Source organism: Triticum urartu, chromosome 7A (genome assembly GCF_056163025.1).
Source record: "Triticum urartu cultivar PI428250 chromosome 7A, HENAU_Tu73, whole genome shotgun sequence".
Lineage (NCBI taxonomy): Eukaryota > Viridiplantae > Streptophyta > Magnoliopsida > Poales > Poaceae > Triticum > Triticum urartu.
The window spans coordinates 736,582,984-736,598,300 of NC_141879.1; the positions used below are offsets into that span (position 1 = coordinate 736,582,984).

Below are 15,317 nucleotides of genomic sequence, written 5' to 3' on the forward strand. Positions count from 1 at the left end.
AATATTGTCACCTAATGCATCTTATCCTTCTCTATTCAAAAAAGTCAAACCGTTTAATTATTGACCTAATTGTGTATACTCTGCCAAGTAACCGTCTGTACTAGTTCTGTATTGATGATGTTCTATTGGCGAGTTCGTCGTCTGCGTCGGAGACTCTGGAGCGGAAGGCGTGCATCTCCTCAAATTGACGCGCTCTTACCTATCAGCAGCAACATACACAGTTATTTTGAAGGTAAAACTGGAAGGACTATAATCTATCCGGTCATCAATATAAAGCATGGAAAAGCCTTCGAATTCAAGCTGCTCACACAGCGTTATTAAACATAATAATTCCATCTTCATTAACACACCACATACATATGTTAGTATGACTAGTATTCATAGCTAACATGCTTTATTAAGATACAAAGAGTAGTATATACCTTGGAACGGCCTCCTTCCTTTTCTTTCTCACCCTGAAGAGAGAAAAAGAAGATTGGGGGAGAGCTGTTAAGTGATCGAGCATGAAAAATGAGACATTACTTTCTTTAAGGAGCCTAATTTGTCGGGAATAATTGTAGAATCACCTGGCCTTGGAGTGTGGGAACCGCATGATGGACTAAGTATTGCGCATCTACGACACCAATCTGCTCTTCAGGGTCCTGCCAAATTCATTCAGGTGAGAGAAATACAGCAAGCTGTTGGACATATATGCAAGATATATATGTTTTGAAACGCTGCTCAAATAGTTAATCTGACTAGGCTTACATGGACGCATCTCCAGAAATTGGAGTCAAGACCCCATGCATGCACAAAGTCATTCTGCACTCAAACCCACTCTTCATTTCAGATCAAACAAGTAAAAAAATGTCAATCTTAGGATTTCTTGACACTGTACAGACGCACCTGGACCATATGCCACACTCATCTCCAAGCATCCTTTGAGAAGACCGGTGCCATCACCTCGACGAACCTGTATCCATGCACACATTTTTTTTCCTGATAAGGGCCATTTCATTCAAACGTTATATCGAGCTGATACAACTGCAATGAAAGAATAAACGGCCACAACACAACAAGATGCATACAGCCAACAAGTTCGAAAATTATAAAACAGAAAAGTTAAAGAGTAGCCTAGGATATAGAAAGACCTATCTGAAACCTACAGAGCCATCCAGGATGGGAGAAAACCTCCCTGGCCGTAGGTATCATGTGCACATGCTTGCATCTTAGTTAATCTCATCAAATTCTACAGGTCCATGGCAAACAAAAGCGTTGGTAGGCTAGGACAACAATAAAGCTGCCTTTTCCAAAGAGAAATCGTCAACAAAAATGACCTGCAGGTGACGGGGTGAAGAATTCAGGTAGTTACCCGTTGCATGGCGGCTTGTGCACGTCCCAGAAACGTTCCCCTGCTGCATCTGTCCTGTTGATGGCAGACAACCCAAATTAGTTTCGGACAGTGCTAACAAGATAGAAATGTGTCATCACGGATCCTGCATGTTTACTTGTGAATCTCGCTGTCGTTTCTCTTGATAGTGACATCATAATTGGTCGTCCCATTGGCCGCGTCTAGCCCTGGCTGCGAGATCTCAAGCCCGTGCTTTCTCACGATGTCGAGGTACCTGCACGCAATGCAACCACAAGATGTTCACCACCACAAAGAGAAATACTGAGAGCTCAGAGGAAGCATGGGCATGGAAAGGTCACGGTACATACGCTTCCGCGGTAAAATTCTCGACACCGAGGTCCTCATCCCATAGGAAGATGTAGTCGTATGGCGCCACGATGCTCGGGTGCAGGAACCTCTTGGCAAACCACCTTCATTGTCATTATTTTCAGGTGAGGGATTGAACATTGCCAATACATTTGTTGGCCAGCTCCGGATTTTGATCTCAGAAATATTTTGGGACCCCACTAATTTCTGTTGATATTTCGGCTTTAAATCTGGTCAATGAACTAAAGTTTTTTGTAGTTGAACTTGGCTGGAATCAACCCTAAGTTTGAGCACATCTGGCAGAAGTTTGGGTTCTATTTGAAATAGTTTGGCTCAAATTAAATGTTGCATCGAAACATTTGGGTACATAGTAAATGATAAGGAGAACCAGTTAGGAGCTAGTTAGGACTGATAGAAAGACTTGGGAGTGGAAAGTTATGTTACCATTTTGTCTGCTTCCTTGCGCTGACATGCGCGACCTCCTTGGACCACTCAAACTCTTCATCCCACTCTGTGGTGCGGCCATCGTAGTGGAACAACACGATGTCGAAGTTGTCAGAGAACTACAAGTGCCATTTGATAGTCATGGGGTTTATACATTGGAAACCGAGGAGTCTATTTCATGATTCCTCTATTGCTTACAGTATGAAAAGCCTCACCTTCTGAATAGTTGCATTGACATTGGCTTTCTCGTCATACCCCACGGCGAGAGCAAGAAGGTATTTGCGAGTCGCACTGTCCTACACACAGCATCAGAGACACATACATACCGGCACAGGCCATCGTCAGAAATTGAACCAGGAGATGTGAAATGAATTGAAACAAGATCCTTTGATGTATGTTGGTCCAGAGCCAAGAATGAACTGCAATGCGTGAACTAAGCCAGCAGATCCGGACAAGGTCACTGAAGACGCAAGGCCGGCGTACCTGTGTTGGGGATCCCCATAGCCGGCGCAGGTGAAGATCAGTCTCCGAAACCACGATCCTCGGCGGCAGCCGCCTCTCCGTTCCTTCTTCAGGGTTTCTTGCTGTTGCAACCTCTGCAAACTAGAAAGAGACAGAGTTTGGCATATCTTGCATTTCTGCATGGCAACGAACAGAACTCCACAACTGTAAGGTACCGCTGAAATCGTGAGATTTGGACTGGATGGCACCCATAGTAGTCTGCCCAGTATGCTCATGTCAAGGATGCTGGAGTTTGCAGCACCGCTACTCGACCATGGCATCATGCCACCATACTGAAGCTGCATTTTTTTTTTGGGAAAAGGGGTGACTCCCCGGCCTCTGCATCAGAAAGATGCATACGGCCCTCTTATTAGCCAAAAAGTAGTGTCCACATGGTTCCAAAGGTCTCAAAAATCAAAGCACAAACAGCTCACACAGAGCCAAAAAGGGGCTAGAAACACCAACTAGCCTAGAAAAGACGCCACAACCGGTTGGCTAAAAATAGATAGGAGATCAAGCTATCCTATTACATGACCGCCATCCAAACCGGTTGAAAATATCCCGAGCTACCATCTCCCATCGGAAAGACCCAGTAACCAAATGCTCCCTGGCCTCTGTCTGGGTGAGTAGCGACCACGAACGGATCAGTGCCGTAGTTCGGAATATGACCTGCAAAAAATGTATACATGATATTCTGTTAAAAACCAAATCATTTCTGCAAGTCCAGATAGTCCACAGTAAAGCCCAAACTCCAACCCGAATATGTCTCGCTAAGTTAGGCTCAATCCCATTAAGCCATGTCCCAAATAACGCATAAACAAAATTCGGTGGAGTGATACTAAAAGCAATGTGGATCGTCTGCCAAAGTACCTTGGCTAACGGGCAATCAAAAAAGAGATGTTTGATAGTCTCATCCCGATCACAGAAACTACACCTAGTAGGTCCTGTCCAATTACGCTTCAAGAGATTGTCCTTCGTTAAAATAACTTGTTTATGGACAAACCACATAAACACTTTTATTTTCAAAGGAACTTTGACATCCCAAACATGCTTGGACGTAGGAATGGAGTGTGAGTTAATAACATCAATATACATTGATTTAACCGTGAATACTCCAGATTTAGTCGGTTTCCAGCGTAATTCATCGGGTTGTTGTGTAAGCTGGACTTCCATCAGTCTCCTAACTAGATGGAGCCATTGTTCCCAACGATTGCCCGCTAGCGTACGTCTGAACTGAATATTAAGGGAGATCGATTGAAAGACCGATGCAACGAACACCTCACGTCGTTGCACAATACGGTATAACGACGGATATTGGATGGCCAATGGTGTCTCGCCGAGCCAAGTATCCTCCCAGAAACGTGTACTCGTGCCGTTTCCAATAACAAACTTCGTCCTATTAAACAAAGACTGTTTGACTTTCATCAAGCCTTTCCAGAAAGGCGAATCGGTCGGCCTAACAGTGACCTGGGACAAAGTTTTTGTCTGGAGATACTTGTTGCGAAGGATTTGAGCCCACATAGCGTCATTCTCCAATGAGAGCTTCCACAGCCACTTGCTAAGAAGGCATTTATTCTTAACTTCTAGATTCTCAATACCTAGACCTTCTTGGTCTTTCGGTCTACAGATGATGTCCCATTTAGCAAGCCGATATTTTCTTTTAAGCTCATCACCCTGCCAAAAGAAGCGCGATCTATAGAAGTCCAGTCTCTTCCTAACCCCAACTGGGACCTCAAAGAACGATAAGAGAAACATTGGCATACTCGTGAGCACCGAGTTAATTTAATCGGCCTCCGTATGACATGAGCTTACCCTTCCAAGAGCTCATTTTTTTCTCAAACCGATCCTCGATGCACTTCCACTCTCTGTTAGTCAGCCTACGATGGTGGATTGGAATCCCCAGATAAGAGAAGGGTAACTCGCCCAACTCACACCCAAACAATTGTCGATAAGCCTCCTGTTCATCTTTGGCCCTACCAAAGCAGAACAGCTCGCTCTTATGAAAGTTAATCTTTAACCCGGTCAATTGTTCAAATAGGCATAGCACCAGCTTCATATTTCTCGCCTTGTCCAAGTCATGCTCCATAAAGATGATTGTATCATCAGCGTACTGAAGGATGGATACTCCTCCATCAATTAGATGAGGTACCAATCCCCCTACTTGACCATTTTCCTTAGCCCTTCCTATCAAAATTGCTAACATGTCCACCACAATGTTGAACAAGATAGGGGACATCGGATCTCCTTGTCTTAGGCCTTTATGTGTCTGGAAGTAATGACCTATGTCATCATTAACTTTAATTCCCACACTACCTTTTTGCGTAAATGATTCAACCTGTCGGCGCCAGGCTTCGTCAAAACCTTTCATACGCAATGACTGTTGGAGGAATGGCCATTTGACCTTATCGTACGCTTTCTCAAAATCCACCTTAAAAATTACTCCATCTAATTTTTTGGAATGGATTTTATGGAGTGTTTCATGCAGGACGACCACCCCTTCAAGGATGTTTCTGTCCGGCATGAAAGCAGTTTGAGACTGCTGCACCACAGAATGCGCAATCTGTGTGAGTCTGTTTGTCCCGACCTTGGTGAAAATTTTGAAACTAACATTAAGGAGACAAATCGGCCGGAATTGCTCAATCCTCACCGCGTCCGTCTTCTTGGGAAGCAGTGTGATAGTCCCAAAATTGAAGTGGAATAATTGAAGCTGGCCACAAAACAGATCATTGAACATAGGTAGTAAATCCCCCTTAATAATGTGCCAGCACTTTTTATAAAACTCTGCCGGGAATCCATCCGGACCGGGAGCCTTATTGTTTTTCATCTGCGCAATGGCATCAAACACCTCCTTCTCCGAGAACGGGGCAAGCAGAATATTATTATCGGCAGCCGAAAGCTGAGGCACATCCTCAGTCCTGGACTCATCGAGGGACACACAATTATCCTTCGGAGGTCCAAACAACTGCTTATAATAGTCGGTAATATATGCTTTTAGGTTGTCCTGACCTAAAATGGTACCCTCGTCTTGCTCAAGCTGAAAGATACGCTTCTTTCTGTGCTTGCCATTGGCTATCAAATGGAAGAACTGAGTATTCGCGTCCCCGTGGACTACTTTGCATACTTTAGCACGCAAAGCCCACTTCAATTCTTCTTCGCGGAGCAGTTCTTTCAGCCTCTTCTCCGCCTCATTTTTAGCCTGAAGCTCAGTTGGCGCTAGGATATTGGATTCGGCCTGTATAAGAGCAAGGAGTCTATCCTTTTCCATCTTATACACACCACTGAGGTTCATAGCCCAGCCCCGTAAGAAACTCCTTAAATGCCTAATTTTATTCTGCCAACGCTCTAACGCAGTCTTGCCTCCAAGACCTCTAGCCCACTCTCGGGTGATCAAATCCAAAAACCCCTCACGTTCAAACCATGACATCTCGAAGGATAAGGTGTTCTTGTTACCCACATGGTTCGGCTCCCCTGAGTCGACGAACAATGGGGTATGATCAGATATGCCTCTTGAAAGAGCTTGCACCGTAACCAGAGGAAACTTTTGTTCCCACTCCACGCTCGCAAGCACTCGATCAAGCTTTTCATAGGTTGGGTGTGGCAAAGCATTAGCCCAGGTGAACTTTCTACCGGAAAGCTCTATCTCTTTCAGATCCAAGCTTTCAATAATAGTATTGAACATGAACGACCATCTGCCGTCAAAATTGTCATTGTTCTTCTCGTCTCTCCTCCTGATGATATTGAAATCACCTCCAACTAAAATTGGAAGCTGTTCTGCCCCACAGATACGAACCAGGTCCGCCAGAAACTCCGCTTTAAGCTCGGGCTGTGCGGCACCATATACCGCCACCAAAGCCCAGTTAAAACCATCTATCCTAGACCTGACTCGAAACTTCACCGCGAAGTCGCCCATCACTACACTTCGGACTTCAAGCGAATCGCATCTCACACCCAGTAAGATACCACCCGACCTTCCCCGCGGAGGGAGGCAATGCCAATCAAAGTCAATACCACCCACCAACGAAGAGAGGAACTGGGGTGCAAAGTTATCTCTACCCGTCTCCGATAGAGCAACAAAATCTAACCTCTGCTCTAAAGCTGCCTCAGCAAGGAATCTTCTTTTAGCCAAGTCCTTCAGACCTCTGCTATTCCAAAATATTCCTCTCATAATTCATCATGGAATTTTTTAGTGGTTCGAATCCTAGCACTCCTACGAACGGCGGAATCTAGATAGATCTTCCGATTCCACTTACGCTTAGGTTTACTAGGTTCTGTCGCCCGGTCCTCATAACCGGGTTCACAAATATTACTATCCCCAGTCTGTAAGGGAACATCATCTTCGTCAGAGTCATGATTGTGTGGTGCTAAATCCGCACATAGCTTATCTAGCACTCTGACCCCTAACGCATCAATCTCATCATCCTTCATTGGTTTAACGGCTGCAAGGTTACGAATAGTCTCTAGGGCATGTTCCGCCTCCAAATCTAATAAGTCATTCACCGAATTGGAAATCTCACTATCCGTAGCCCCTAGTGAAACTCCTAATTGGTTTGCATTATTTATAATGTCCTCATTAGAAAAATGCAATAAGGAATTAGATATGTTGACGGACATACCGGAAGACAAAGCAGCCTCCTGAAGCTTGGCCGCCCTCATAGCGCACCGCTGCTGCATATCATCTATCTCGGGGACGTCCAGGATGCGAGCACTCATTCGTCTCCCCTCGGTGATCGGGTCCGGGATCCCGCCAAATGCGACCACCTCCTCCCTAGTAACACCTGGCATAGAGCCCCTCGAAGGCTCTACCGGGGTTACCAGAGAAGGCGTCTGCGGGCTCCCGATCCCCTTAGACGGGAGTCCCACACTAGGGACCCTGGTCATGGGTAGGGGCAGAGAGGAGGTGATGACGGGGGCCGCCTGCCCGCGCCCTCCTCTGATCTCAGCCGCAGGCTCAGACGCATGAGCCATCGGCGAGGGGGAGATGATCCTCCTGATCGTCGAGGGTGAAGGGGGAGCCAAGGCCTCCTGCCCCAGCGCCCCCCCAGCTCCGCTACTGCCGCGGTGGTTACCGCCACCGTCGGGGAAGCAGGAGCCGAGGCCGCCTGCCTCGGGATCCCGCTCCTCGTACCGGCCGACCCACACTGGGCCGGCGTGACCGACGCCGCCGAGGGCGTGGTGGGGTGAGGAGAAGGCGAGGCCACCTGCCCCGAAGCCCCTCCCCCACAACCCACCTTGCCCATAGACGTCGACACCGGAGTCACGTCCGCCTGGGGCACCAGTGCAAGAGAAGCTCCCTCCAGGCTCCTCTCCGTAGCTCCGACCATAGTCCTGGCCTGGTGACCCGCAGACAAACCAGCCTCCCCCTCGAACTCCAACGGGGGGAGCGTGTGCTCAAGACAATCATCAGAATCTACCCGGTCACTCCATAATTTGGGAGGTGCCGAGGCTGGCTCAAAGGACCCAAAACGCAGAGTAGTCATGGGCACCGCTGGGGAAACCTCAGGCTCAACCCCGGTCCCATCCCCGTGTAACTGAGAAGAACCATTAGACCCCTCGCACGTGGGCTCATCTGACGGTGCCCCCTTGGCCCTGGCATTGCCATCACTGTCTTGCATGTCAACATCATTACCATTAACCGCGTCATCAAATAAATCCGTGTCCTCAAACTCGATGTCTAGCGGGAACACCACTCCCCTGTAAGTCCAGTTGACCTTATCAGGCACGAACTCAATATCCAGAACACTCACTAATATCCGGGCCACCCCATGGGCACGTGTGAAAGCCATATCCGCTTTTTCTGTCTTCCCCACCATAATGCCCATGCTAGCCACCACTCGAGCGTCCTGCAGAGGCTTAGAAGGAGCTCCTGTAAACCGCAACCAGACCTGCGTAAGCGGCTTCCCCTTAGGCTCAACCTGCTTCCACTCATGGAACTCCAAGATACACATAGTACCGGGAACTCGACACAGGCCAAAGCTCAACAATCTCTGCAAATCATCCACAGTTGGGAACTCAACCTTAAAAGACCTGTCCTCGATAAGCACCAGTTCCCATCGAAAATCCCCGGGAGCCAACTCCTGAAGCCTCCTCACAATCTGTGCCTCAGTCACCTCGCCCTGGGTTGCTTTCACAATCCCGGTAGTCAAGCTCAGGGTATCCTCCGGGACCTCTCTCGCCGCCGGGGACTTGAAAAACATGAGCTCAGCACAATAGACTCCATAAATGTTCAGCGTCGGAGGCAGGTCCCGCAACAACGGGCACTCCCCGGAATCGTGTACCGGCTTGCCACACGTCTCGCACAGTTGGGCCACACATTCAGCAATGAAGTGACCCTTCTCACCGCAGCGGTAACAAAGCATCCTTTCCTTCTTTCGAGCATATTTGGACGCCCTTTCAGTAGCCTCCTCCACCGTCCCAGCCTCAGGAACCTCGACACTGGCCCCGGCGTTTACCTCCATTGGCTGGGGCTCGGTGGGTGTATGTTCATCCTCCGCTGTAGACGCCGCGGGATCAACTGCCCTGGGCGGGGGCGGTCGGCGAAACCTCCCACGACCCCCACCCCGACCACCACGATGGCCACGAAATCCTCCTCTCTGGCGGTGATCCGGGCCGGAGGCCCCCTCAACGAAACCACCTGCCGGGCCGAGAAACGGTCTCTCAGCAGACCCGTCACTCTGCCAGGCATAGCCCCGGCCGCCCCCCGTGGATGAAGACCCACGATGCTGTCCCTCTCCATACGCGTCCGAACCGTCGTCCCCCCACTGACCTCGGGGCGGGTCAAAGGACTCTGTCGTGTTGGAGTTCTGTCTCGTTTGCAAAGATCCCGAACGATCCTGAGCAGGCCGCGCGACGTAGTGCGGTGGAGGCTTGGCACGAGGCTGGTTGCCGACAGATGGCGCAGCTCCTGAGACCGCACCACCCCGACTCGGTGCCGCCGCGCCCGGCGCCGAGGGCCGTGTCCCGCCCCGACCCGCGGCCGGTTGCACACCGGTCGTCACGCCCGGTGCCGGGGGCCGAGTCCCGCCCTGGCCCACAACCGTCGGCGCGGCAACCACTCCGGGTGCCGGAGGTCGCGGCCCGCCCCGACCGAGCAAAGGCAGCGGCAGCACTTGCCCTGGCCGGTGGGCTCCCAGATTGCCTGCTCCACGACCAGGGAAGCCGGGCACCGCGCCATCACTCGCCGGTGCCCCACGTCCGGTAGACGCAGCTGTCGGCGGCGCAGCCCCGCCCCGACCCGAGGGAACCCCCGCGACGGTTTTCTTGGCCGGCGGCGCTGCCGCTCCGCGGCCAACCATAGGCCGGAGCGGCGTGATCCTCTTCGCCCGACCCGAACCACACAGCGGGAACCCCGGAGTCCCTCGCCTAAGAACCCTAGCGCTAGCAGTCGACGGCGCGATAGCAGAAGAGAGAGATGTCGCTGCGATCGTGCATGGGGGGTCGCTACGTAGGAGATTCAGGTCCGGTCTAGCCTGGGCCACATACCCAGCCATCCCAGGCCCATCTCCTCGCCTCCCCGACCGACACAAAGTCAGCCCATCGCAGCCCACCAAAAAATTCAAACGAGCCGATCGCATCTCAGCGAGCTGGGAAGGCTCTGCGGACGCCATGGCCGGCGCCGGCGCCGGATGCACGCCCCTCCGCTTCCCGTTCTTTCGTTTCTTAACCGTAATCCATGACTCCGGCCTAATCATGTCGAAAATAGTAGGATTCGGAAGGCGTACCTTGGGAATAGGGCCCTTCCATGGCCTGACCGCCGATGCCGCATTTCTCCGATGAACGACACGTCGTACCAATTCCTTTCTCTCGTCCGGATGAAGCCCCACCCGCGCCGGATCTTCCACCGGCACCACCGTGTCTACGTTATTGGCGACCTCATCTTCATCATAACCTGCATGAAATAGATCGCCTATCAGATCCGAAGGCGTAGGTGACTGCGGCGAACGCATCGCCTTGTCTCCTTCTCCGGCGTCCTCCTCGTTGTCTGACTCCATTAGGGCCCAAAACCGGCTGCCAATGCCCGCCCGAGCCGCCGCGGGGAGGCATGGCGCGGCGGCGGCCTCCGCGGTCCCCCGGGGAAGCACCCTGGGAATCGCCCGGGGAGTCGCCCCCCAGTCGCCTCGCCCGAACCGGTCATCGATCCCGGGTGGCAAGCTTTAGCTTTCTTTAAAAATGGGGGAGAATTTCACTTCCCCGGCCTCTGCCACTGAAGCTGCATATATATGCATACATTTGCCTGATCAGTCAGATATCATGATGATATAAGCAATGTATGGTATTCTCTCTCTCTCTCTCTCTCTCTCTCCTTCTCTAGATCTCTACCTTGGGTGTGATCACCACCGGAAAAGAAATGCCGACGACGAACCCGAACGCCGCCGCGGCCAGCGCCGTCAGGACCTTGCCTCCTTTCCTTCTCATCGTCACTGTATGTGTGCGATGCCGGCCGTATGGAGAAGAGGACTCGTTTCCTTGGCTCCCAGAGCAAATATATCTCCGGTAGATTGGGAGTATGGAGACGAAGACCTGAGTTGTGGCTCGATCGGGAATTTTAGACCTTTTGCATCCATCCAACCATGCAACTCCACGTAGCACGCGTAGAGATTATTGCTAGAGGAAGAGCTTGACTTCTCCAACGTGCTCGCCTGTACACGCCACGAGGCATGCATAGAGAGAGTTGACTCCTCCACTAAAACGCACTTCTGTTTGGGTGCATTATTAATTGAAGCTAGCAGATTCAAAAGCTAGCTGGAGGAGGACATCATTGATCGATCGACGTGCGCTCCCCCTACCTCGTATGCATGGGCCTCACCACTTTCATGCTTTTTTTTCCTCGAAAAAGATAGCTCCATGTTAGAGTAATCTTGAGTTTAATTAGTCTATTACTACTTTATAAAAACACGAGTTTGATGAATCCAAATGACCTGAGCTATCCAACTACATATATCCAACATCTCATGCTGCTCCAAGGATGTGTCCGTCACATCTATACCTAATATTAAACACAAGAACAGTGTGAACATAAGTTCATGCAAACTATGAACAGTGTGATTTTTGCATGAAGAACATAGAACACATCTGCTAGTGGCTATAAACTCTAGAAAACCCCACCAAGTTTTGTCGATATTTAACAATAGTACGCATAGGAAATCATACTACAAGGTATAATGCACCAAGAGTCATATATTGGTTTCCGGAACCATGTGATACTTTGGTGGATTACATTTAATATAAAATTCGTTGGTGAATATTTTTCTTGTACAACTAAAACTGAGTTCGTAAAAAGAACTTCCACAACATAGTACAATTTTAGTTTAGCACAAAAAATGTATTGAAACATCTTTAAAACTATGTAACGAATATGTATATTAAGGATATAATATTCATCTAATTGTCAATTTTGCTAACTGTTTTGACAAAAAAATTGAAGATAGTATATCAATAATTAATTATTCACAATTCGTGTCAACATGAGTTGTGCTGAAATAAAAAAGTTCAATATAAAATAAATTTGCTTACTCCTCTATGGGCCTCGTTTGGCGTAAGAGGATTAAAGATTTTGGAGTGGTTTATCCCCGCATCGCTTATAATCCGGCCAAATCCATGAACGGCTGTTTGATACATGAGGTTACGCCGGTTCAACTCCCTTGACCCCCTTCATTTCTCCATAACCCATATGGCTCAGAAAATGCGAGGAGTCTGTTGAAGAACATGAGTCATGTGCCTATAACCTACTTGATGTGCGCCACTGCCTCAACACGTCGCCTCCTACAACTTACTCAACATGTCGCCTTGTACAACCTCCTCTACACGCTTCCCCCCTACACTAAATAATTTTGAAAACCCTGAGCATGGTCTTTCTAGTTTTGAGTCAATTTCCATTTTCTTATGAAAATAAAATGGATTTCTGAACTTAAATATATTCTTACTTTAACATAAACATGCCGCTTGGAGTCTTGTTGGAGTGAACGAATTGATGCTATCTTGGGATCCGGTTGCCACGCCTAACTTCTGTAATGTACACACGTGTTACTGGTTGTCTGTATTCATATCAAAGTAGTATATCCTACTTATTTGTCATTTGTTTATAAAGACCTCGCTTCAAGTCAAGTGCGCTTTGTATCTGAATCAAGAATTAATTAGGACCTTAAAGGTTTGTTTTACCTATCTGTGAGGTGAGTTGGCAAATAAGAAAAATTAAGTTTTCTCCTCTCTTCCTCTTCTATCAGTTATGTGCATGATCATTCTACTATTATGCTCGTAAGAATTGATGATGGTAAATAACAAGGAGCACCTATGGGATGTACCACATGAAAAAAAACCTGCCATGCGTTTATTCCGAATGACGCAGGGCATCAGAGACAAGCTAAATGATGATTCTCAAGAGGAATAAATCGCCGAACCGACTGGTGATCGACGAGAATGATGACAAGTCCATCATCACTCTACACGTGGACACAGTGGACATGTTGCAGCTGGCGCCAAACTGGCCAGTGATCGACTAGACTACCAATGACGACAGCACCATCATCACTCTGCACCCAAACACCATGGACATGTTGCAACTCTTCCATGGCGACATGGTCCTACTAAAGGGTTGTGCTGGATATTCTATTCTTTAGAGTTTAAGGCTCAAGATATCATGGCGATTAGAAAGTAAAAGGGGAGAAGGAGTGGACAACGTCAAACAATTCGTTTGGTGGGCCGCGGCAAAGTTGACCACCATAGGGATGAAAATGGAGTGGAAACTTTGCGTTTTTCCGGAGGAAAAATGGAAATGGAGAGGAAATATGAAAACGGAAATGGAAATTTGCAAAACGAAAGTAGAAATGGAATTCTTTTATGCGGAAACAAACACGGGTGTTTTTCAGGTGGAACATGCATGGAAATGGAACTTTCCGTTTCCGTGAATATGGAATTTCTGTTTTTTACTATAGACCTATAGCTGCTTTGTAGCCCAACTACCAAAGAGAACACAATGACACAATTAGTACAATGGATCTAAGGCCTAACTTCTACTATCACACATGTATTCAGCTTGATCCTATAAGCAATTGCCCGGTACTACTACAATACTACGCTAAGTTGCTAACATAATGATATTATTTTGTACCCATGTTAACAACTCATTAATTTTTTTTTGTTTTAGTGTGTATTTCTCTATGATTCAAGGTGTTTTAAGTTCCCATCAATGCCTATTTCTGTTTCCGTATCTGCTGTGTATTTGCTCCGTGTCCATTTCCGGTAGTATCTGTTTTCGTATTCATTTCCGGGGTTTCTGTATTCGTTTCCGCTTCTGCAGAAAAATATGAAAAAAATAATATGATAGCACTCAGTTCCGTCCGTTTCGCTCCGTTTTCATCCCTAGACCACCATGCATCTTATTCGACACCGTCAGGCTGAACTGATCCCTAACAGAACCCGAATCTTGTTTCCTGTTGCAACGCATGGGCACATTTGCTAGTAAAAAAGGAAATGTACTATATTTTTGGTACACATCAGCCATCTTTCTCTATATCTAGAGAATATTTGCGTTTATTAATTATGTACTTATTTCTTTGCATCTATGTATTGCCTCTTATTTGATATCTCTTGTATTCATATTTGTTGCTTGTTTATTGATAATAGAGGAAGAGCTTGCTTCTCCAACATGCACACCCGTATACACGCGTGCGTGGTACGCATTGAGAGAGTTGACTCCTCCATTATAAGACTACCCATAGTGAGAGTAACATAGGGAGTAACATAGATAACACCTAAGCAAAAAATATGATGTGGCAGCTAATTAATGAGGAAAGAGACAAATTGAGTAAGGCTACTCATAGTGGAGAGTATCATACCTAGTATCATGCATGTGATACTAGTCTATGATACTACTTTCATAGTGCATATTATCATAGATTAGTATCATAAATCATCTTATTTATTGTCATGCATGACACATACTAGTAGCATAACATTTATTATGATGGGGGAGACTTGTATGAGATCGCACATATAGGTGAGATCGTGAGATCAACCCTCAAAATTCATATTTAGACATTTCAAAAAAATCTGAAATTATTTGAGAACATTCTTGTGGGGTATGTTTATAGCTCCAAAACAATTCAGCTCAAAACTCAATGTATATTTAGAGATACAAAAAAGACAAATTCGAATGTGAATAGTAGCAGCTTTGGGTGAATAGTACTTTGACACTATTCACATCTGATTTTGTCTTTTTTGTTTCTATTAATGTAAGTTGAATTAGAAGCTGAAACTTTTGAAGGTTATACATCAAACATTCATGTGTGTCTACAAAAAATTTGAGAATGTTTGGACATGTATTTAAAAAAAATCGATCTCATCGATCTCACCTAATGTACGATCTCACACAAGTCTCCTCCTTATTATGATACAATATCTACCTATGTTACTCTAACCCTTTCTCTTTTCTTTGATTGTCTGCCACATAAGTATGGTTTCTAGTCCCAAGTGCATTATACCAGTTATGTTACCCCCACAATGGCCAGCCTAACACAGCTAGTTACTCACACTATGAGTAACACCAAACAATCAAGACAAGATGAGTCTACAAGCTAATAAATGAAGTATTGCATGACATCACATATATGTTACTCCCCATTATGGATAGTCTAATACACTTCAGTTTGGGTGCATTATTAATGGAAGCTAGCAGATGCAA

General features: G+C 47.2%; 1 protein-coding gene and 1 pseudogene across 1 annotated transcript; both read right to left on the reverse strand.

Annotated features, from left to right (window-relative positions):
• Positions 1 to 100: 100 nt before the first annotated feature.
• Positions 101 to 11,053, reverse strand: LOC147962481 (uncharacterized; annotated as a pseudogene).
• Positions 3,124 to 10,853, reverse strand: LOC147962482 (uncharacterized). The gene is made up of 3 exons (XM_087537654.1): positions 10,843 to 10,853; positions 10,360 to 10,789; positions 3,124 to 3,310 (listed from the first exon to the last, which is right to left on the reverse strand). Exons 1-3 carry the CDS (start codon positions 10,851 to 10,853, stop codon positions 3,155 to 3,157), a joined length of 597 nt encoding a protein of 198 aa, XP_087393780.1. The 3' UTR covers positions 3,124 to 3,154.
• Positions 11,054 to 15,317: the final 4,264 nt, after the last annotated feature.

What these genes read in the sequence shown, in the direction of transcription:
- LOC147962482 (XM_087537654.1), bottom strand. An exon ending in GGAAGGGCCCTATTCCCAAG is followed by an intron (nt 3,311 to 10,359) that starts GTACGCCTTCCG and finishes CATTTTTTGCAG; the next exon opens with GTCATATTCCGAACTACGGC.